Below are 22318 nucleotides of genomic sequence, written 5' to 3'. Positions count from 1 at the left end.
TGCTGTAAGCTCTTTAATGCGCCCCTTGCCCTTGCTTGTTAAATATGAATCAGTCTTTTGTTGCATGCTTCGGCTCTTTAAAGCCCAAGCCACAATAAGCCACAACACTATTATGAGCTCTCCTGTTGGACCCAGGCAACCTTGGCAGGCTTAACCAGAAAGAGGGGCAAAGCACTGGCAGCTACACCCAGAACCAATGCAAGGAGATTCAGGTTGTTTGAGGACAGACGGTGGTACTGTGTGCAATAAGGTCAGTGGCACTGTAGGGCAGAAATACAGAGTCTATGTTTTTGTAAACAACTGCTTGTATATTTAGATTCCACCTACAAGATGAGTAGATTATACTTTTGCACATTAGACTGCTTTGTGCAGTTGTGGCTATGTTCAAGGGGCTTTATATTGTAAAAATAAAGCTGCAAAAGAACTTTCTCATAATACCTTAACCTAGTGCACGACCTATAGCAAATAAAAATAAATCGCTCTGGGAGGCAGACCAGCACATGAGCACCAGGACACACAAAAACCCTGGCTGTGTTCCAGTTCAGTCCTTTACCACCTCCCATAGTAACTTTTAAGGACAATATTGTGGCTCTAACCCCCCTTTAGCATTTTATCCCCTTTCAACTTCCATGTGCTTTATGGCTAATGATAGGTTCAGCTACTTAACAGATTAATTGCAGAGGAGGATGGGCCTGCCTTTTTGAGTTGTAGAAGGCATTAGAGTAGGGTGCAATTAATGATTTGCCTCTCATGTCTACAGTTCACATAAGTCAAAACATCTAGAAATACAGTTATTGGGAAACAGACCTAGTGTGCCTCTCTGCATTAGTCAAATATCCATTGCAAGATGGCATCTTGATTTGCACATTCCAACAGCGTTGCAAAAAAACTGAGCTGATCATTGGGTGTGTGAGGCCTGCAGCAGGCAAAGCGCTTCTTCCCCCGCAGGAACACGGCCACGTAAAAAACGTGTGCTTGTGAGAAGGAAAAGGTCTCTCTGGCCAGGGTTCCTCTTGACCCTTCTTTGCAGAGGAGTGGGCTGGGCTCCCCCGCCCACCAGATGGTAACTCTTCTTCCCAGCTCTCATGTTGAAGCATCTGTTGCGTCCCAATAGACTGGAGCCTTCTCAGGATTCTCCCTCACTGTCTTCTGCTAGCACCTCTTGACCAGAGCCTGGGTAGAGCAGGGTCTGCGACTGGTTTAGGACTGAGCCAAAGAACAAAGAACGGAACTGTAAAGGCAAAAGGAAAAAAAGGTTTGGAGTAGACGATCTAGAAAACTGCAGGGCCACAACTGCCATACAAGTAGCAATGTCTATGTCAGGAGAGAGAGCCAGGAAACTTGGCATTTGTATTAAGGCAACAAAAAAGTTTTGTACAGAAATGCTTGAAAGCATGCAGGTAGTTTATTCAGCAAAGAGGGGAAGGTGGAGAACTCTGGAAGTCTCCCTGTTCTTCCCAACTGCTTAGAACTATAGCAGCATCCCAAATGCATAGTTTCTGCCACACCCATAAGAAAAACAAATGGGTATATATTCGTAAATGAAGTGCAAAATCGGATTGTCATTGGAATTCTAGGGTGCAGATCGTGGCTCTTGGTTCCAGTTAAAGTTAGTCCTGGTTAAGCCCAAATCAACAAGCAAACTGGACTGACATTATATGTTGCTTTCAATTAAGGAACTGTTCATTTCCCCCCATTTGCAGCTGGTTTTCAATGTTATTTTTTTCTTATTACCATGTGCTTCTCTTTATTATATTTTGCCTTTGCTTCACTGAAAAGCCTTTCCAGCCCCCCCCCCCCATCCAATTGAGATGGAATTCTCAGGGACTATAACCTTTTCCCAAGAGAGTTTTTCTCTGCCAAAAAAAAATATCACATGGACAATTAAGTTTTCAGCTGCAGAGCACAGCCAGGGAGATCTCTGGCAGTCCGCACAAGGAGACGGGGGGCACAGAATAAGAAGGAAGGGGACCCGCCTCCATTTCCACATGCCCATCCATTTACGTGTTTAAAAAACCTGGAGTATGTGGTGTGGAGAGTCTATTAAACAAAAACTGGATTTAAATGAAGAGGGAGCTCCTCCAGGGATACTAAAGTTATGTTGGGAGGAAAACTGCTTCAAGTACTGAGTATGGCAAAGCAAGCTGCAGAATGGGGGCTGACTCTTCATCCCTTCACCTCCCTGCTCCAATGTTATTTAGACACAGACCCCTACAAATCTGAGGAAGTCCTGCACCCCCAGTCAGGCTTCGTTCTTCGTTTAACTAAAAAAGGGAAATAATTGTTTCTGGGGTGTTTACACCCACTATAGCTTTTAAGGACAACTAAATTATTATTTGATTCAGTTTATATCCCGCTCTCCCCAAAACCAGCTTATACATTCTAAAAACTTTCCAACATAACAAAAAAGAATCACATTCAATAAATACAATAAAATCACTAAAACAGCCACTGTGCAGTTTTAAGATGGAGTAAAAACTCCTATGGAGGGCGATGTACAAGCATTTGGTAGAAGGGGGAAAGGTGGGGAGGGGAAGAGAGAGGAATGCCAAAATCAGATAAGCCTATTGGGTGCCTTCAACCATAGGCTTGGCGGAACAACTGTTTCACAGGCCCTACGGAACTGTTCCAAATCCCACAGGGCCCTTGATCTCTCCTTTAAGTGTTCCACCAAGCTGGGGCCCGGATGAAATGGAGGCCATGAAGAAATCCTTCTTCACTGCTATCTCATAGGCTTTCAGTAACGTCCTATAAGATGTTCTTGCAGCTTCATCACGACTCCACTCAGACCAAACTCAGTCTAGCTGTCTAAGCTCCCGTTTTTGGCACGGGAGCAAAGAGGGTATCAAGGTACAATTTCATTGATGGCTTCAGGAAGAAGGCCAGCTCATCTAAGGAACCACCAGGGGGATTTGGATCCCACAGAGCATTCTGGAACCCTACTGGGTCCATAAGTCTCTGCTGGCAAGCTCGTTGCTTAAAAACTTCAACAGATGTCAGAATGTTATTACTGATCACTTGCATCTTGTCTGGTTTGGCATTAGATCAGTTTGTCTTTCTTGTGTTACTATCCCATTGTAGGGTGTGCAGATCAGGAAAATCAAGCTGATTATGCCAGACATTCATTGTATTGTCCTCTATTCTTTCCCTCCCCACCACACCAGCAGTGCTGCTTGCCTATATACCAATGTGTGCTAGCAAAACAGTGATTAGCAGGTGCAACATCAGAGAAAACAGAAGAGCCACTGTGCTGATAAAGAATCAAATCCCACCTCAGTCCCCCAGGGTAGCTGGTGTATACACACTACTTCAGAAAGACAGGAGGCTTGGAGCAGTCTTTTCTGATGGCAAAGTGTGTGTGTAGCTCTGCTGACTGGTAAACATGTCAGTTGCATGTCTGCTTAGTCTTCCTACTCCTTCCTCTGATCCTTAAGCCGGACAGCCAGGTGCCGGAACATAATATTCACAACCCAAGATGTTTCCAAATAGTACTATTTTTCCAGTTTTCAAATGTATGTCTTCCTACTGACAGTCATTTAGCCACCAGTGTGATAAGAAGCCTCCTGCTTAAGAGAACTAAATTAACCGAATTAACTAAATTATATTAACAGAGCATCTTTGTTTATATCCAAATGCATTTCTATTCATTTAATGGTCCTTCGAATTAACTAGATCAGGGATGAGAGCAACTGCGTACACTGTAGTTCTAGGAAGTGCACATTAAAGTTCAGTGTACACTCCCTTGGGAGTTATGTGTGAAGGAATATATACATTTATTTCATCAAACAAAAATGGCCTCATGATCACACACCTCCTACAACAAAGTTTCCGTCGAACACACGTTGGAACAAATACACATTTCTGTTTCTCACATCGTGGGGCACTAGAGGGCACACGCTAAAATCATGTGAGTTCTCCCAGTAAAGCTGAAATGGGGCAGGGGATTCTCCTTAACGCCACGTCTCGTGGTCTCCATTGTGCATTCATGCACTGGGAGCAGAATCTTACTGCAGCAAGTCCTTCATTGTGTGTACACACCTTTTTCTGTGGTGGTGTGCCTGGTACGGTCCCTTCGTGGTCACTATCCAAGTCCTTTGTGTCAGAATTGTTTTTTCGTGTGGGCAAGAGGGAACTGGGAGCTGGACACACCCCATTCACACCAGCACACATGGTCTCCATGGCAATCATGTAGGCGTCAATGTCATCATTGGTGGAGTCAAAAGCAGAAGCGACAGCCTTGGGTGTACTAGAGGGAAAGAAATGGAAACGGACAGTCAGGAAGGACCAGAGTCCACTTCCTAGGAAGAGGTGGCTCATTAAGTTCGATTTGATTGAACTCTCGATTTGATCTTCGCGGCTGGAGTTATGGTGGACCGGATTGCTACAATAGCGGTATCATGGTCGGACCACCAGGCCCTGAAGGCTCGTCTGAATATGCCACCCCGACCCCGCTTAGGCGGCGAGCTGAGCGCGTATGCGTGTGCCACACGCACGTCACCTGGAAGTGACGGGAGGACGCCAGGCATGCTGGGGGTGGGGCCACGGCCATACAAGGGAAAACCATAGCATTTTCCCTTGTATGGCCATGGCCCCGCCCCCAGCGTGCTCAGCGTGCCCGCGTCACTTCCAGGTGACGTGCACGTTGGGGTGGAGTTCCTCCTGGGGCCTGATCCGGCACAGTCGGGGAACAGGCCTCTGGGGCGGGGGTTTCCCCGCCCCCCGGGAGGACTTGGGATCCCTATGCCCTTGAGATCTAGTCTCTCTCTCTCTTTCCCAAAGTTAGAACAAAACACAAAGGAGGGTAGGCTCGCCAGCTCTGAGTTGGGAAATACCTGGAGATTTTTGGAGTGGAGCCTGAGCGGTGGGTGTTGCCTTCTGACATACTTCCGGTGATGTCAGGGGGTGTGGTATATGCAAATAAGTTATGCTAATGAGTTATGCTAATGAGCTCCTGCACCTCTTTTTCTACTAAATGACCCCTGATTAGTATTATACTCAATATTACTATAAGAGGCAGTTTCGTGCAGTGGTTGAGTGCACAGACTAATCTGGGAGAACTGGGTTTGATTCCCCACTCCTCCGCATGCAGCTGCTGGATGACCTTGGGCAAGCCATAGTTCTGTCAGAGCTGTTCTCTCAAGGACAGTTCTTGAAAGAGCTCTCAGCCCTGCCTACCTCACAGGGTGTCTGTTGTGGGTAGGGGAAAGGAAAGGAGTTTGTAAGCCGCTCTGAGACTCTGAGTGAAGGGTGGGATATAAATCCAATTTCAATTTCTTCTTTTATCTGTCACCCATTATGAAGAGACAACGTGCCCTGAACTGCTAGGGTTGCCAAGTTGGATCGACCCGGCGGGGGAGGGACTTTCCAGGAGTGGGGGGGGGGAGAACACAACATATGAACAATGTAATGATATCACACAGAAGTGATGCCATCATGTCAATGATATCATCACAACAGTGGCATCACACAGTGACATCTGGTATTTTGGACAAACCATAGAGTTTTGCCCAAAATACCAGAGGGTTGCCATGTGCATTGCCAACATGATGATATCACTTCTGTGTGACTTCATTATATCACATTTGGGGGTGGGATTTCCACCCACCGGCCAGTGGCAGAGAAGAAGCCCCAAAATTGGGGAAACCCCTGTCGCCAACTGGGGAATGGCATCCCTATGTACTGCACTTAGGGCTAACATAAAATAGCAATTAGTATTTGAGAGATTATGATATTATATCTTTGAAATCTACAAAAACCAAAACAATCAATACAAAAATCAAAATACAAACAAGTGGAAAGCATAAGAATTAAAATCAAATTCAAATAAATCAGGTTTATGCATTCTTCCTGTTGCCAAATACTGCTTGAAGATTTTAAAACGTCACATTGTGAATTCAGAACTTCTCATTCAAATTTGAATAGTGAAATTAGAAAATTTAACATTTGAAATGTATTGGGAGTCACTGTTCATTTCTTCAGATACATATATTTGAAATATATGTTTCAACTTCAATTTAACACCTATGTGTATATGGGAGGCTGCCTGCTATTGAGGTAAATCTACAGCCCATTTAGTCTCCTACTGTTTACTATGGCTGGTAAACTGCTTTATCTGTAGGTACCAGGAATCTGGGACCTTATAACTGTAAAATACGTACTCTATAGCTGACAGGTGACCCTCCCCTGCTCAAGTTTGCAGATAGCATAATTCATGTATTTAACCCATTAGAAAATTAATCCATAATGTTTGCTCGAAATATCCACACATTATTACCATTCAAAGCAACACAATTATTATTATTCCTCCAAAATTAACATGAACACTGTAAGAGATAGATCCTTAATCACCCAACTAACATTTCTGGCCATTCTTTCTTATATAACCAAGGACTGCTTTGCTTGCCTTGTAAGGCATAACAAAACAAAATTTACTTCAGATAATAAATAAATGATCATAATACTTCATATTTCATGAAATAAATACTGTCAAAAGTTCAATTTCTGAATGGACACTGAATAATTGCCCAATTTTTCCAACAGATTTAAAACCAGTAGTAGAAGAGAAAGCTCTAGCAGTTCTAGCTTGGTGCTCTAGGATGATTAATCCGTTTTTTCTTTTTATATTTTTCCTCATCTATCAGTTTTAAAATGGGATCTTAATAGAAACTAACAACAAAATATAAGTCCCCAGTCATGATAGTATATACTTTGTCCTAAAGGTAGATTTGAAAGTAATGTTATGTTATCTAATATAGTCTTATGCATTTTCTAAAGAACAGAAAATTACAGATTTAAAAACTTCAAAAAGTCTGACAACAGGAACCATGCCTAAATGTAATATTTAAATTCTTAAATTTAATTTAATTACTAATTTGATTTAATTAATAATATTTAAAGCTGTACATCTTTCTCTACATATAATATTGAATTATGAACATGGTCTCAGTATGAACAATAAAAAAAAAATCGGGCCATTTGCACCTTGAGGAAATTCTGAGGTTTGCAAAAAAATCTGAAAGCTTAAAAAGAGGCAAGAGGGATTTTTAAAAACCCTGACTGAAGACAAATGAGATCTTGCAGTGCTACGTCACAAGATTTCAGCTGCCATCTTGGGGATTGCAACCCCCAAGATGCACCACTAGGGCAGAATCTGGCATCAGTGAATGCCAGGAGGGGGAAAAGAAAGTAGCAGCAAAGCCAGCCACTGCCAGCAGTGAAAGAAGGCAGGGAGGCAGCAAAGAAGATGGTCAGAGCTGAGAGGGGAAGGAGGCAGTGGCAGTGCCCACTCATTAACTGGACACTGGTGGCAGGGCAAAGAAAGCTTAGAGCAGAAAATCAACTCTCTCACACATATCAGTTCAATATATTTGGTATGAATAATCATATTTTAACCAGCAGATCATGAACTGGATTCTAATGAACTTCACTGAAAGAGCAACAGAAGATCAATTAGTTCTGTAATTCTTCAGTTCCTACGGAACAGAACATCATATGCTAGCACTTCATGACCTGACATTTGTAATATAACCAAGGCAATGGAATTAAAATGAGATGCAAGGCCTCACAACTCTTTAGTTAACTAGATAATAATAGATTCTAGATCTCTGGCTAGCTCTGTGCTTTCCCAAGGCTGTCTTCTACTATGATTTGGATCTTTAAGTAAGATGGCAAATTCCCCACCTCCGACTGTAGCCTTCCGTGCCCCCTCACAATGTGCTCCTGCAGGTCACTGTATCTCCAGGATCAATGGAGGGCAAAGTGGGGGTGTGTGTCTGTGCTGGAGACTCAGCAGAAATTACCCTCCCTCCCCTCTACTCAGAAATGCCGTCTTGTCAGCAGAACTGCTGTTATGCCCATGCAACAACTAATTTACAGTGCAATCCTTCCTGAGACTGTCCTGTTGAATAGATCAGAGTAGAATTCTGAGTATACCTGATTAGGGTGGCACTGTTAGGATCCAAACCAATGTCAGATAATTTGTTTTAATATCTTGTAGTAACCAAATCTTAATTTTATCTATTTACAAATGAATGCTTCTTCTGCTAAACTATACGTTACAACCCAATTTACATTAGAATTGCACATAAGACATTTTGATCACAGATTTAAATTTGCTCAAGATGCAAAGTCAAAGGGGATCATTAGTAATATTAATGAGGCTTCAATAGTACATAGATTAAAAACTACTGTTCCTTAGCCATTAAACCTGCTTCAGTGTCCTACAGACTCCCATGGCATATACACAGTTGACTCTGACATTGCTGTGAAAGAAAAGCTTGTTGTTCTGACCCAGAACCTAGACTTGCAAAAGTCTGCTTACAGGTGAGGAGCCTGGGATGTCATAGGGTCCAAAATTCAGGACACTCTCCTGGTTAGGTCACCTTGGGAAGCCACTGAACACTCTTTTGTTGATACCTCTGTCAATGAGGAGAAGGAATCAGCCTTGAAAATTACACTAACACCTGGGATGGCTTCTCTTTCAACGTTCTCAGGTGCTAGATGAAGCTATACATTCTTCCCACCCATAAATCCCACTTTCAATGCCACACCATACTTAGAAACAGTAACAGACACCACAACTTATTAGTTTCACCAGAGACCCAAAGTTATTCTGCTTTAGCTATGAACTGACTTTTCCAAAGGAGGTGGGGCTCATTATTCATTATTGTAATGAACTATGTTAAATCTCAGTTTAACAGTCATCATATCCTTGAATAGAAAGTCAGTCTCTACCAATTATTTAAGATGTTCTGAGCTTTCTTCCTGGCCCCATAACTCTTCATCACAGCCAGGAAAAGAGCTCCTAATCATATTGCCTCATTGGCTGTGTCAAAGTTTTGCCTCAAGCAGCTTTCTGCATGCACAGTTGCCCCTTGTTCTAAAGATCGTTACAGTCTGTGGCTACTTTTGCCTAGTTCAAGAACCATATTATTTTCTCTACTGAAGACTGAGGTGCTGTGAAAGAGCACTGTAATTGTGTGAGAAAGCAGCACAATCAGACAAATGGATTTATGCAGATTCATTTGGGCATATCCAAACTGCTCACTGACCAATTGGCTCTCTGCTCATGAATGGCAAGCAGGATGTTAGCTGCACTCACGGGTGCTTGAGCATTCTTAGTTTTGTTACCTTGCCTGTAATTCTCAAAATCGGATTCTTACACATTTGCAGTAGAAAGCAAGATTGAGCAAATAATTTCAATCTGTCCTTTCTGAGATTAACTGAAATTATGTTCAGCAGTTCCTCCATGGACCCTTGTTTAAATTTCCTACTTTTGCTCTTGCAAGACCATGCAGAAAATCCATGTATTTCCCTTACCTTTAATGCATAATTAATATGGCTTGTATAGTTCTGTTGGCTGAGTGGGATTTACACATACCCATATATTTTATACAAATATAAATAAGGCAAGTGTATTTTAGCCAGAAGGTTTCCATAACTTCACTATGACCATATCACATTTTATTACCTCATTAATGCAAAAAACAAACAGTTCAGTGAAAGACTCATTTAAATGAGATATTCATCAATAAAGTCACATTAGAAAAAAGCATACCACAAAGACTGCCTCTCCCAAGGGCGGGGGGAGGGACACACATAGAACTTACATCTGCAAAAATCAACAGGGAAGTTTCTGCTGAAATTTCCATCCATCTGAGAACTGAAATCAACAATGGCAATGAAGAAAGGCTTTGACGTTTCTCACCTCAGCCATATAAAATATGATTCCCAAAGTTATCCTCCTTGATACTAGCCTACAGTCCTTTAAAAAACAGTGTAATGTTCTGAAAACAAAGAGCTCTCCCCATATAAGGGTGGCAGCCATGCTTTAGGGAATTCAGGGGCAGCCATGGTTTGAGAGGGGAGTTGAAAAGTAACCACCAAAGAGAGAAAAGATGCCCCAGCATATGACCTGATGATAGATGGTTTGCCATGTGACAAATGTAATTGGGAAGATTTTAATCTAAACAACAAACACAGTACCAATAAGTCAAATTTGTCTCTCTTTAAAGATCATAGGAATAAGTGAACGTCATATTTGCTTTTCCTATGCTCAGATGCTATAGTAATGTGTGATCTTATACTGTTCAACTAGTTGTTTCCCCCCCTGTATCCACTGTTTGCTTATATTCTTTAAGATAAAATTTCTTTTCTGAAATTGCTGTTATTTGGTCTAGTTAAACCACATTAAGCCCAGTTAAGTTCACACTTACCAGAAGTATGAAAAGGGGGGCAGCAGTTAAGCCTTACTGCCCTAGAGAGCTCACATCAGAGAGTGGTCCCCTCTGTAGCAATTTTGAGAGACAGGGAGATGCAGAAGTGGTATTAAGATCTTTTAAGAGACAGAAGGGGAATAGACCCCTGGTGCAGACCCTCAGGCTGGACTAAACCTCTAAGAATTGGTTTGCTGGTGGCAGCTGAAAGAATGAGAAAGGGGTCTAAGTAGGCTAAGGGCTGGAAAGTGGTGGTCTAGCAACTTGAGACTAAAGTCAACAGCATAAATCCCTTATTTCTAGTGGCAGAACAAGGGCCTGAAGAGTCAATTTGCAACATGAACACCAGCTGTACTTTGGCCAATCATTAAACTGCCTTTAATGTATAGCAAAAGCACTGTCAAATACAAGCTCACAGCTGAATTTTCCCCCCAATGATAAAATTAAGAAGAGTCACAAATTTCAATTGTCCTCATGTTGAATAAGCAAAGAAATAATTTATTTTGTCTAAATAGTCATTCTGAACAAAATATACTAATGTGCTTTACTAGACCCAAAGCAGCTCAAACTGCTGGTGCCAAACTCCCTCTGACTTCTGACCCAAGGTAAAAAGGAACAGATTTTAGGAGCTGGGCTGCAGCCATCATTTAGGTATACAGGATGAAAGATGATATTGCTGCATCTTGCCTTTTTTCCCTCAGAGATTGCACTGTTTTAGATGGAGCAATAAAAAAACAATCCCAGATTTGGAGGCAAGCTATTTTCACACCTGTGTGTTTAATGATGACCTAAATCATTCCAAATAAATGAACTATTGTTCTAAGCGGAGTGTGTACTACTAATCAATACTTACTGCAACTGCCTCCAGGATTTGTTTCACAGCATCAGCAGCATCTCGCTCACTATAATATCCCTTTTCCACAATCCTGTCAAGGAAACAGAAGATGCATCTTAGATGCAAGGATTAAACAAGAGCACACAATCCTATGTCGATGCCTCATTAAAAATTAACCCCAAAGAAACCAAATCAGCACATCTTACAATCTCTCCTTATATATAATTGAGTAAGAACATTCTATATGAACATTCTAAATTTGGCCCCTTTAGTGTATGGATGCTTGAACTGTCAGTCAGAAGACGCTGGCTGGGTTGACTGGCTGCTTTGTGCAGTCCCGCCCAGCATTTCAAGGTCTTTTGCATATGGAAGCTGATTGGACTTCACTGCATTCCACACCTCAAACTCACCCCCCTCCCCGCAAGGCAGTTGGAATGTCAGTTGCATATGGAACCTTCAAGGTCTTTTGCATATGGAAGCTGATTGGACTTCACTGCATTCCACACCTCAAACTCACCCCCTCCCCGCAAGGCAGTTGGAATGTCAGTTGCATATGGAACCTTCAAGGTCTTTTGCATATGGAAGCTGATTGGACTTCACTGCATTCCACACCTCAAACTCACCCCCTCCCCGCAAGGCAGTTGGAATGTCAGTTGCATATGGAACCTTCAAGGTCTTTTGCATATGGAAGCTGATTGGACTTCACTGCATTCCACACCTCAAACTCACCCCCTCCCCGCAAGGCAGTTGGAATGTCAGTTGCATATGGAACCTTCAAGGTCTTTTGCATATGGAAGCTGATTGGACTTCACTGCATTCCACACCTCAAACTCACCCCCTCCCCGCAAGGCAGTTGGAATGTCAGTTGCATATGGAACCTTCAAGGTCTTTTGCATATGGAAGCTGATTGGACTTCACTGCATTCCACACCTCAAACTCACCCCCTCCCCGCAAGGCAGTTGGAATGTCAGTTGCATATGGAACCTTCAAGGTCTTTTGCATATGGAAGCTGATTGGACTTCACTGCATTCCACACCTCAAACTCACCCCCTCCCCGCAAGGCAGTTGGAATGTCAGTTGCATATGGAACCTTCAAGGTCTTTTGCATATGGAAGCTGATTGGACTTCACTGCATTCCACACCTCAAACTCACCCCCTCCCCGCAAGGCAGTTGGAATGTCAGTTGCATATGGAACCTTCAAGGTCTTTTGCATATGGAAGCTGATTGGACTTCACTGCATTCCACACCTCAAACTCACCCCCTCCCCGCAAGGCAGTTGGAATGTCAGTTGCATATGGAACCTTCAAGGTCTTTTGCATATGGAAGCTGATTGGACTTCACTGCATTCCACACCTCAAACTCACCCCCTCCCCGCAAGGCAGTTGGAATGTCAGTTGCATATGGAACCTTCAAGGTCTTTTGCATATGGAAGCTGATTGGACTTCACTGCATTCCACACCTCAAACTCACCCCCTCCCCGCAAGGCAGTTGGAATGTCAGTTGCATATGGAACCTTCAAGGTCTTTTGCATATGGAAGCTGATTGGACTTCACTGCATTCCACACCTCAAACTCACCCCCTCCCCGCAAGGCAGTTGGAATGTCAGTTGCATATGGAACCTTCAAGGTCTTTTGCATATGGAAGCTGATTGGACTTCACTGCATTCCACACCTCAAACTCACCCCCTCCCCGCAAGGCAGTTGGAATGTCAGTTGCATATGGAACCTTCAAGGTCTTTTGCATATGGAAGCTGATTGGACTTCACTGCATTCCACACCTCAAACTCACCCCCTCCCCGCAAGGCAGTTGGAATGTCAGTTGCATATGGAACCTTCAAGGTCTTTTGCATATGGAAGCTGATTGGACTTCACTGCATTCCACACCTCAAACTCACCCCCTCCCCGCAAGGCAGTTGGAATGTCAGTTGCATATGGAACCTTCAAGGTCTTTTGCATATGGAAGCTGATTGGACTTCACTGCATTCCACACCTCAAACTCACCCCCTCCCCGCAAGGCAGTTGGAATGTCAGTTGCATATGGAACCTTCAAGGTCTTTTGCATATGGAAGCTGATTGGACTTCACTGCATTCCACACCTCAAACTCACCCCCTCCCCGCAAGGCAGTTGGAATGTCAGTTGCATATGGAACCTTCAAGGTCTTTTGCATATGGAAGCTGATTGGACTTCACTGCATTCCACACCTCAAACTCACCCCCTCCCCGCAAGGCAGTTGGAATGTCAGTTGCATATGGAACCTTCAAGGTCTTTTGCATATGGAAGCTGATTGGACTTCACTGCATTCCACACCTCAAACTCACCCCCTCCCCGCAAGGCAGTTGGAATGTCAGTTGCATATGGAACCTTCAAGGTCTTTTGCATATGGAAGCTGATTGGACTTCACTGCATTCCACACCTCAAACTCACCCCCTCCCCGCAAGGCAGTTGGAATGTCAGTTGCATATGGAACCTTCAAGGTCTTTTGCATATGGAAGCTGATTGGACTTCACTGCATTCCACACCTCAAACTCACCCCCTCCCCGCAAGGCAGTTGGAATGTCAGTTGCATATGGAACCTTCAAGGTCTTTTGCATATGGAAGCTGATTGGACTTCACTGCATTCCACACCTCAAACTCACCCCCTCCCCGCAAGGCAGTTGGAATGTCAGTTGCATATGGAACCTTCAAGGTCTTTTGCATATGGAAGCTGATTGGACTTCACTGCATTCCACACCTCAAACTCACCCCCTCCCCGCAAGGCAGTTGGAATGTCAGTTGCATATGGAACCTTCAAGGTCTTTTGCATATGGAAGCTGATTGGACTTCACTGCATTCCACACCTCAAACTCACCCCCTCCCCGCAAGGCAGTTGGAATGTCAGTTGCATATGGAACCTTCAAGGTCTTTTGCATATGGAAGCTGATTGGACTTCACTGCATTCCACACCTCAAACTCACCCCCTCCCCGCAAGGCAGTTGGAATGTCAGTTGCATATGGAACCTTCAAGGTCTTTTGCATATGGAAGCTGATTGGACTTCACTGCATTCCACACCTCAAACTCACCCCCTCCCCGCAAGGCAGTTGGAATGTCAGTTGCATATGGAACCTTCAAGGTCTTTTGCATATGGAAGCTGATTGGACTTCACTGCATTCCACACCTCAAACTCACCCCCTCCCCGCAAGGCAGTTTTTGGCTCGGCCGGGATTGCAAGCGACTTATGGTTGGCTCCAACCCGGGGGGCCCCGGTGTCTTGAGGATGGGAGTCGAAGCGACGCCAGGCCCGGCCTCATCGCTGTTTTCCATGGTTGCCCTTTGCCGTTAAGTTAAGAAGTTAATAATTTAATAAAGTGGCCTTATTTCATCCAACCTTGCTGTCTGACTATTTCTTCCGTCTGGGGGGCAATAAGAAGATTCACAAATTTCAATTGTCCTCATGTTGAATAAGCAAAGAAATAATCCATTTTGTCTAAATAGTCATTCTGAACAAAATATACTAATGTGCTTTACTAGACCCAAAGCAGCTCAAACTGCTGGTATCAAACTCCCTCTGACTTCTGACCCAAAGTAAAAAGGAACAGATTTTAGGAGCTGGGCTGCAGCCATCATTTAGGTATACAGGATGAAAGATGATATTGCTGCATCTTGCCATTTTTTTCTCAGAGATGGCACTGTTTTAGATGGAGCAATAAAAAACCAATCCCAGATTTGGAGGCAAGCTATTTTCACACCTGTGTGTTTAATGATGACCTAAATCATTCCAAATAAATGAACTATTGTTCAAAGCAGAGTGTGTACTACTAATCAATACTTACTGCAACTGCCTCCAGGATTTGTTTCACAGCATCAGCAGCATCTCGCTCACTATAATATCCCTTTTCCACAATCCTGTCAAGGAAACAGAAGACGCATCTTAGATGCAAGGATTAAACAAGAGCACACAATCCTATGTCGATGCCTCATTAAGAATTAACCCCAGAGAAACCAAATCAGCACATCTTACAATGTCTCTTATAAAGAAAGTAACATGCTCATGGTTAAAAATATACTGCCTACAATGCAGGAATTCCAGCTAAAATAAAAAGATGCTTTCACTACATCAACACAGGTGCAGTGACAATGAAATCCATTTCTGCTAACAAATATTAAAATCAAACTTGGGTCTTTCTGCTCCACAGACAAAGGTAGGGTGGGGAAACAGGAAATTATGGGTTGGATCCAGTGGTTATTTCCACAACGGGCTTTACTACTAGTACCTCTATAAACATGCAGTTATATGTGTGGTAGTGTGGTAGCTAAGTAACTGAGGCTGTAATGCTAAGAACATTTTCCTTGAAATAAACCCCACAGAGGCTGCAATCACACACACTAAATAATCCACTTTGAAACTGGATTTGATTTGAGGGGTGGAGCCTGGAGAGGGTGGGGTTTGCGGAGGGGTGGGACATCAGACAGGTAGAATGCCATAGACTCCACCCTCCAAACCAGCCATTTCGTCCTGGGTAACAATTGTTGCCAATTTCCAGGTGAGGGCTACAGATCACTCAAAATTACAACTGCTCTTCAGGGACCAGTTCCTCTGGAGAAAACAGTGGACTCTGTCATTATACCCTGCTGAGGTCACCACAGCAAAATGACACTGTTTGCCCAAAGCCAGAGCAGTGCCCCAGAGCCTCTTTCTAGATCTCGTATTTATTTCCACAACGGGCTTTACTACTAGTACCTCTATAAACATGCAGTTATATGTGTGGTAGTGTGGTAGCTAAGTAACTGAGGCTGTAATGCTAAGAACATTTTCCTTGAAATAAACCCCACAGAGGCTGCAATCACACACACTAAATAATCCACTTTGAAACTGGATTTTACTGTGTGAACTGGCAAAATGTAGTGTGAAAGTGCATTGAAAGTGGATTATTTAGTTCCTGTGATCGCAGCCTGAATAACATGGCATTTACTTCCAAGCAGACCTGCTTAGGATTGCTCTCTGAACTGTGAACCACTGTTCAAATCCTGTTTCTGCCATGAGCTCAATGGGCCACCTTAGACAAGCCTCAAATTAATCCTTTAGCATCAGCTCTCCCCAGGGCCGGTCCCAGGGTTTTTTGCACACTAGGCAAGGCTGTCTTCTGGCATCCTCCCCCCCCCCCATGCACCCCCCAATTTTCAAACATAAATGCATTTTAGGAAGAATGAAAAAAACAAAATTTGAAATTGCTAATGTGTGGCACGTGAGTGAAGGCTGAGTGGAGAGTTCACCCACTTCCAGGTGTGTCTCCACTCAGTCTTCACTCATATGGTGCCCAGCTTTGCAAAACACATGGTACGCAAGTGAAGGCTGAGCGGCAAGTTCACCCACTTCTGGGTGAGTGACCTCACTGCTCAGCCTTCACTCGTGCACTGCCCGGCTTTACAAAAGCCATTTAAAATTTAAACTGCCTTTGCAAAGAGGCCAAGCAGTGCGCGAGTGAAGGCCCAGTTGCAAGTTGCCGCTCGGCTTTCACTCGCATTCCGTGCTGCTTTTGCAAAGTGACCAAGCAGCAACTTCGCCCACTTACAGTTCACCCAGAAGTGAACCAGAAGTGAGTGGAGTCACCATTGGGAAACCACGGTCGAAACAGACCCGATCCAGTCCATGAAACATGGTAGTTTGTGGTCTGGGGGACTGTGCCCATCCCTAGTCAACACACTACCATATATACCTTCGCTCACTTTTCAATACTCTATCATTTTGTTGACTTTCAATTAATAAAAAACCTGTCATATACTGATATGAACAGCACGTTCATGCCATTTAGAGTTGTTAATATATTGGAAAAATATTACATATGAAATTTCCCATACACAGTGCATATCAGTGGAATAAAATGTTATCAATGCAAGGCTATGGAGAGAAAGAGTATATTATACCTCATTTTCCAGATTACATGGAATTTTTTCAATAAGCAGCAGAGCCTTTAAAGCACTAGTCATGTGACAAGTCAAGGACAATAATTATTTGCAGGCTGCCAATAGCATACCGAATTCGCTTCAAGGTTCTGGTACTTACCTTTAAAGCCCCATACGGCCAGGGTCCGACATACCTGAGGGACTGCCTTTTCCCATATATACCCTAGAGAGCATTACAGTTGGGGTCACAACATCGTCTAACTACTCCAGGCCCAAGGGATGCCAGGCTCGCTGCTACCAGGGCCAGGGCCCTTTCAGTGGCAGCTCCTACCTGGTGGAATGAGCTTCTGGAGGAGATCAGGGCCCTGCGGGACCTGGTACAGTTCCGCAGGGCCTGCAAGATGGAGCTCTTACACCAGGCTTTTAATTAGGAGCCGCCCACCACTACCACCAACTACCATCATTATTAACATCGTGATAATAGGTTGGCCCTTCATGAGATCGAGCCACAGCGTTGCAAAAGGCTGGAATACTGCTGAATAGGGACTTTAGTACTATATTTTATTGCACGCCACCTCAAATTGACTGAAGATCGATTATTATTGTGAGCACTTTAACTGTATGATGTATGATTGTTTTATCTTGTTTTTAAATGTTTTATGCTGATTCGGCACATGGTGCAGTTAACTGTGAGCCGCCCTGAGCCCGTGGGGAGGGCGGGATACAAATTTAAATAACAACAACAACTTTAGCACTTTCTAGTCTGGACAGAGCTGGGTTCATTAAGCCCCAAATAATGGAGTAAAGCCAGATCAAGAGTCATAGCTAGGAAACTAAGTAAGGAAAGTGGTGGTCAGTATCTGAAGCTGGAGTACAAAGAAGGAAGGACAATGCAGCCATGAGAGTATGGAAATAAGAGTAATAGGAATAATCAGTAAGGCAGAGATGAAGTCTGTTAAAAACATCACTTGGGTCTTTTTGCTCCACAGACAAAGGTAGGGTGGGGGAACAGGAAATTATGGGTTGGATCCAGTGGAAGAATACACAGAAAGAGTTGGTGGAGTAGATCTCTCCCTGCCTTCTCCCCCAAGCAGAATGCCATTTGTCCCAAAACTCTCCTGAGAGGATCAGAAGAATCTTGAAAGCAAAATGCAAAACTATATGCAGCACTGCAGTAATCAGGTAAAACCACCCCTCCCCCCTCTCTCATTTGATGACGTAAGCGGCAATCATTTTGTTTACAAGGCTCTTGCAACCCTCAGAGAGGAGTCTGGGGACAAAAAACTAGCTGCTTGAGGACAGCAATGGCAAATCAACTCCTTCTGTGAACTCTTCCACTGGATCCAAACCATAGAGAGACCAGAATTCTGGGTTTTCAGAGTGCATGGGGAAATCAATAAAGAGATCAATGGAGTTCACGCAAGGTACAGGTTCTAAAAGGTACTAAACATTTGTGTCAGGAAATCAAGCACCATAAGATAGGACTAACACAGGGGTGGCCAAACTGTGGCTTGGGAGCCACGTGCGGCTCTTTCACACATATCGTATGGCTCCCGGCAGGGCGGCTGGGGAAGCTAAATATCATTAGCAAACAAATATGATTGGACAAATAAATATCATTATCAATATCTGCTTTTACTGCTTTTGCTATTATTTTTGGCAGTCTTATTTAATGTTAATAAAAAGCAAATTTGCATATTACCCAGTAAAAACATGTAATATTTGTTCATGTCTTGCGGCTCTCAAACATCTGACATTTATTTTATGTGGCTCTTTCATTAAGCAAGTTTGGCCACCCCAGGACTAACATATACTTCTAGTTTTCCCAGTCGTATGAGCACATACCTCCCTCCCCTGATATGAACCACTCAACTAATATTCTTTAAGAGACTGGATAAACTGAAAGATGGTTTGTGTGGGGGGTGTGGGGGGGAGGGTTCCGCAAAAGGCAACAATCTTTTGGGATCTGCATTCAGTCCACCATATCAAACAAAATGCATGTAATGAAAAAGAGGGTCATGAGGATGAACACACATTATCACCAGAAAAATTGTTCTGGTTAGGGGCAACAATTTTAAATGAATTAGGACCTGGATTTCTAAACATGCTTAAGATGAAATATCTATCACAGTGATAGGTTTCTATACTCAGGTAAGGCTCCTTTAGTTGTTTACCATTTGTAGGAAAGTAGAACAATGAATAGGAAGGCAGAGAAGGTGTGCATTGAGTTATAGGAGGAAGAACAAAGACAGCTGACACATATTTGGAATGAAAGCAGACCACAACTTCATAAGCTTTAATCAGACAGTGGAAAGTACAGCTTCATGTAGAATGTCATGCACATTTCCAAGTGCTGGTTAGCAAATAAAGGATGTCGGAAAGTGTCTTCTGGAGGCTGGATTTTGTTCCCACTTGTTTAACCCCCTTGGGGGACAAAGGCTCATTCCTTATTGCAGGAATGGGTTGGATACATGGCCCATCCTCAAGGCTTTAAGCTACCTACCTAGAGAGTTTCTTGGTCTTGTTCCTTTTATCGTGACAGAGCAGAAGTTGACAAATGTCTGCTCCATGAGGCCTTACCCTCTGACCCAATACCACAGTATAACATCAGCCAGTGGAGAGCAAGGTCAAGGCATTCCATGGCCAGGTCAATATAATTGGGCTGAAATTCTACCATATCACTCTTGGACTCCTGCTTTTCCACTCAGAAACACAAAATGGGCTCACTTTATGGTAAGGGTCTTCATTATAATTAAATTCCCATATGACATGTGATATAATTTTCACAGGTCACCTACCTGTCAAACAGTTCTCCTCCCGTGACCAACTCCAAGACAAGGCTGATTTCTGTGGTGGTTTCAAATATCTCCTTCAGTTTTATCTAGAGAAATGAACAGAATGAGCCCCCCCCCCCATATTTCATTATCAGATAACATATACATGTTAAGGCTGTCTACAACAAAGAGCTAAAACAAAGGATGGATATGTTTACCAACTTTCCCCCTTTTGTTCTTAGAAATTTGTAGGAACTTATTTGAATTTTTAATTCTTCCTGAGATCTTGGTGTCTTTTTTTCAATCTACAAGCTGAAGGACTTTAAGTGCGGGGGAAAGCTAACTTTTGTCAGGAAGTCTCTAGCTTTGGATTTCTTGGATTGAGCAGTGAGCTGGAGTAGATGGTCTTTAAGGTCCCCTTCCAACTCTGAATCTATGACTCTGGCTCTCTACAGTTCTCCAGCTCATAGTAAAACAGAGCAGGTAAGACAGACTGGTTTCCTAAAGGGCCTTCATCAGAATATTTCAAGTTCCAATGGAAATACTTTTAAATGGAAGCAAAGTATGGAAGAGAGAGAAGGACTCTTCTAGAAACCCTGGATTCAAAAAGAAAAAGAGCTGTGCATTAATTTTTGGTATCTGGTTGTAAAGGTAGACAAGAAGCATTCATCTCTGTAACTGCATCATTTTCCACTTTTTGATATTGCTATATCAGTAGACTTTTCTGTTCTTCTGTATGGCAAAAAAGGCCATTATATATTATTTGTATTTCTATTTGATGTGTTTATGCATTTATATTAAATTATGTTGAATCTTTGAAATATGTTAATATTCACTGCCTTGGGAACCTAGAACTGTGTGGAAAGGAAGCATAAAAATGTTTTAAATACAATTAAATAAATAAAAAACACTATAAAAGTGATATATCGACATTGCAAGCATATGAGCAAATACAAACATTTAATTTTTCACTTTAGAAATATCAAACTTACAATATTTGGATGTGAAAGTCGAAGTAAAACTCCTATCTCCGTTCGAACAATCTTCTTGTCTACCTAATTAAAAGGAAGCGTATATAATAAATTACTGACAGAGTTCATCATAGATAGATTTGAATACTGCTGCAATCTTAATTGTATTGCTAGGAAAAAAGTACCAATGGACTCAGCCAATCTAAATCCAAATAAATATGTTTAGGATCAGGCTGTAAACTGTAAAGAATTACTAAAGAAAAGCCAAAGATTTCAGTGTAGTAAATACAAATACGATTGAAATGTGATTAATTCTGTCAAGGCCAAACATCCTAGAGTCAATGAGTAAACTGGCTTAGTGGTTCTAGTCATCCAAATTATATATCAAGAAAGAAATCTCCTTCAATATGTTATCATGGGGAAACTCAGTAACATAAGTACAAGTGCAGTGCAGTCATAAAAAAACATAAGAAAAACTTTCCAACCACAAAGACGGCTGAAGAATGGTTGTTATTTATACAGAATGAAACCTGCTAATAACTGTTGCGGGCGAAAAGCCATCATATAAAAATAATCTATGTACCATTCCAGTTAAGAGGAAACATCTCCTGCAAAAGACTTGATAATTTATAATTAAAAAGTACTAGTAATGTAATTAATTATGGGAGTGAGCCCAAATGGGGGATTTGGATACTGGTTTTCATGACCCCCCCAATCCATTTAGAATCAGGCACAGGCTCCTGTGGAGGCTAAGATGATCCAAAGTGGATCCATTTGGAGCCCACTAAGTTCTCTCACCCCTTACTTACCTGGACTCAGAGGGAAGGGTTATGCAGTAGGACGTGCATTAGGCCCTACATTGACACTGCTCACTGAATCCAGGACTGCCGGGGGACTAAGTATCTCAGGATGATGGCATACACACTTTTGTCCTCCATGGCATTGTGCTCATATAAACAAGAAAGAGGGGGCAGTCAGCAAGGCCCACACTGGGGACAATGTGGGGCCCAGTCTATCCCAGACCTAATTCAGGGCCCAGATTATACTATTTATTTATTTGGCATATTGTCTGAAAGCTGAATCCTCCCAACTCTAAACAAAAGTCTGATTCAGCAAGACTAGTTTTTACAACCAAGCATTACCTTTCAAACATTCATATGATAAAATGTATTCACACATGACATTAGAAGTGCATGACCATACTCTTAATGCTATGTTGTTTCCAAGTATCATAAGAACATAAGAACATAAGAGAAGCCAATGTTGGATCAGGCCAATGGCCCATCCAGTCCAACACTCTGTCACACAGTGGCCAAAAATACCAGGTGTCATCAGGAGGTCCAGCAGTGGGGCCAGAACACTAGGAGTCCTCCCACTATTGACCCCCCCAAGCACCAAGAATACAGAGCATCACTTGCTCCAGAGTCCCTATCTATACCTTGTGGCTAATAGCCACCGATGGACCTCTGCTCCATATGCTTATTTAACTCCCTCTTGAAGCTGTCCATGCTTGTACCCACCACCACCTCCTGTGGCAGTGAATTCCATGTGTTAATCACTCTTTGGGTGAAGAAGTACTCCATTTTATCCGTTCTAACCCGACCACTCAGCAATTTCATTGAGTGCCCACAAGTTTTTCCAT

At 42.8% G+C, this 22318-nt stretch overlaps 2 protein-coding genes across 2 annotated transcripts in view; both read right to left on the bottom strand.

Moving 5' to 3' along the window:
• Positions 1-287: 287 nt before the first annotated feature.
• Positions 288-4269, bottom strand: LOC107117247 (cell cycle checkpoint control protein RAD9A-like). Its single transcript, XM_015419335.1, has 2 exons — positions 4039-4269; positions 288-1231 (listed from the first exon to the last, which is right to left on the bottom strand). Exons 1-2 carry the CDS (start codon positions 4186-4188, stop codon positions 1127-1129), a joined length of 255 nt encoding a protein of 84 aa, XP_015274821.1. The 5' UTR covers positions 4189-4269; the 3' UTR covers positions 288-1126.
• A 10576-nt stretch (positions 4270-14845) lies between these two features.
• CAMK4 (calcium/calmodulin-dependent protein kinase IV) overlaps positions 14846-22318 on the bottom strand; it is a 111082-nt gene continuing 103609 nt past the window's right edge. Inside the window, exons 3-5 of the mRNA XM_015419322.1 lie at positions 20698-20760; positions 19730-19812; positions 14846-14933 (exon numbers count right to left, since the gene is read on the bottom strand). Coding sequence (XP_015274808.1) covers positions 14846-14933; positions 19730-19812; positions 20698-20760 — 234 coding nt within the window. The remainder of the gene's footprint in view (positions 14934-19729; positions 19813-20697; positions 20761-22318) is intronic.

This window comes from Gekko japonicus, unplaced genomic scaffold, assembly GCF_001447785.1.
Source record: "Gekko japonicus isolate JY-2015 unplaced genomic scaffold, Gekko_japonicus_V1.1 scaffold257, whole genome shotgun sequence".
Lineage (NCBI taxonomy): Eukaryota > Metazoa > Chordata > Lepidosauria > Squamata > Gekkonidae > Gekko > Gekko japonicus.
The sequence above is the reverse complement of the archived record's forward strand: the minus strand, read 5'-3'. Positions and strand labels throughout refer to the sequence as shown.

What these genes read in the sequence shown, in the direction of transcription:
- LOC107117247 (XM_015419335.1), bottom strand. Translation starts at nt 4,188, where the DNA reads ATGATTGCCATGGAGACCATGTGTGCTGGTGTGAATGGGGTGTGTCCA. An exon ending in GCACACCACCACAGAAAAAG is followed by an intron (nt 1,232 to 4,038) that starts GTGTGTACACAC and finishes TTGCCTTTACAG; the next exon opens with TTCCGTTCTTTGTTCTTTGG.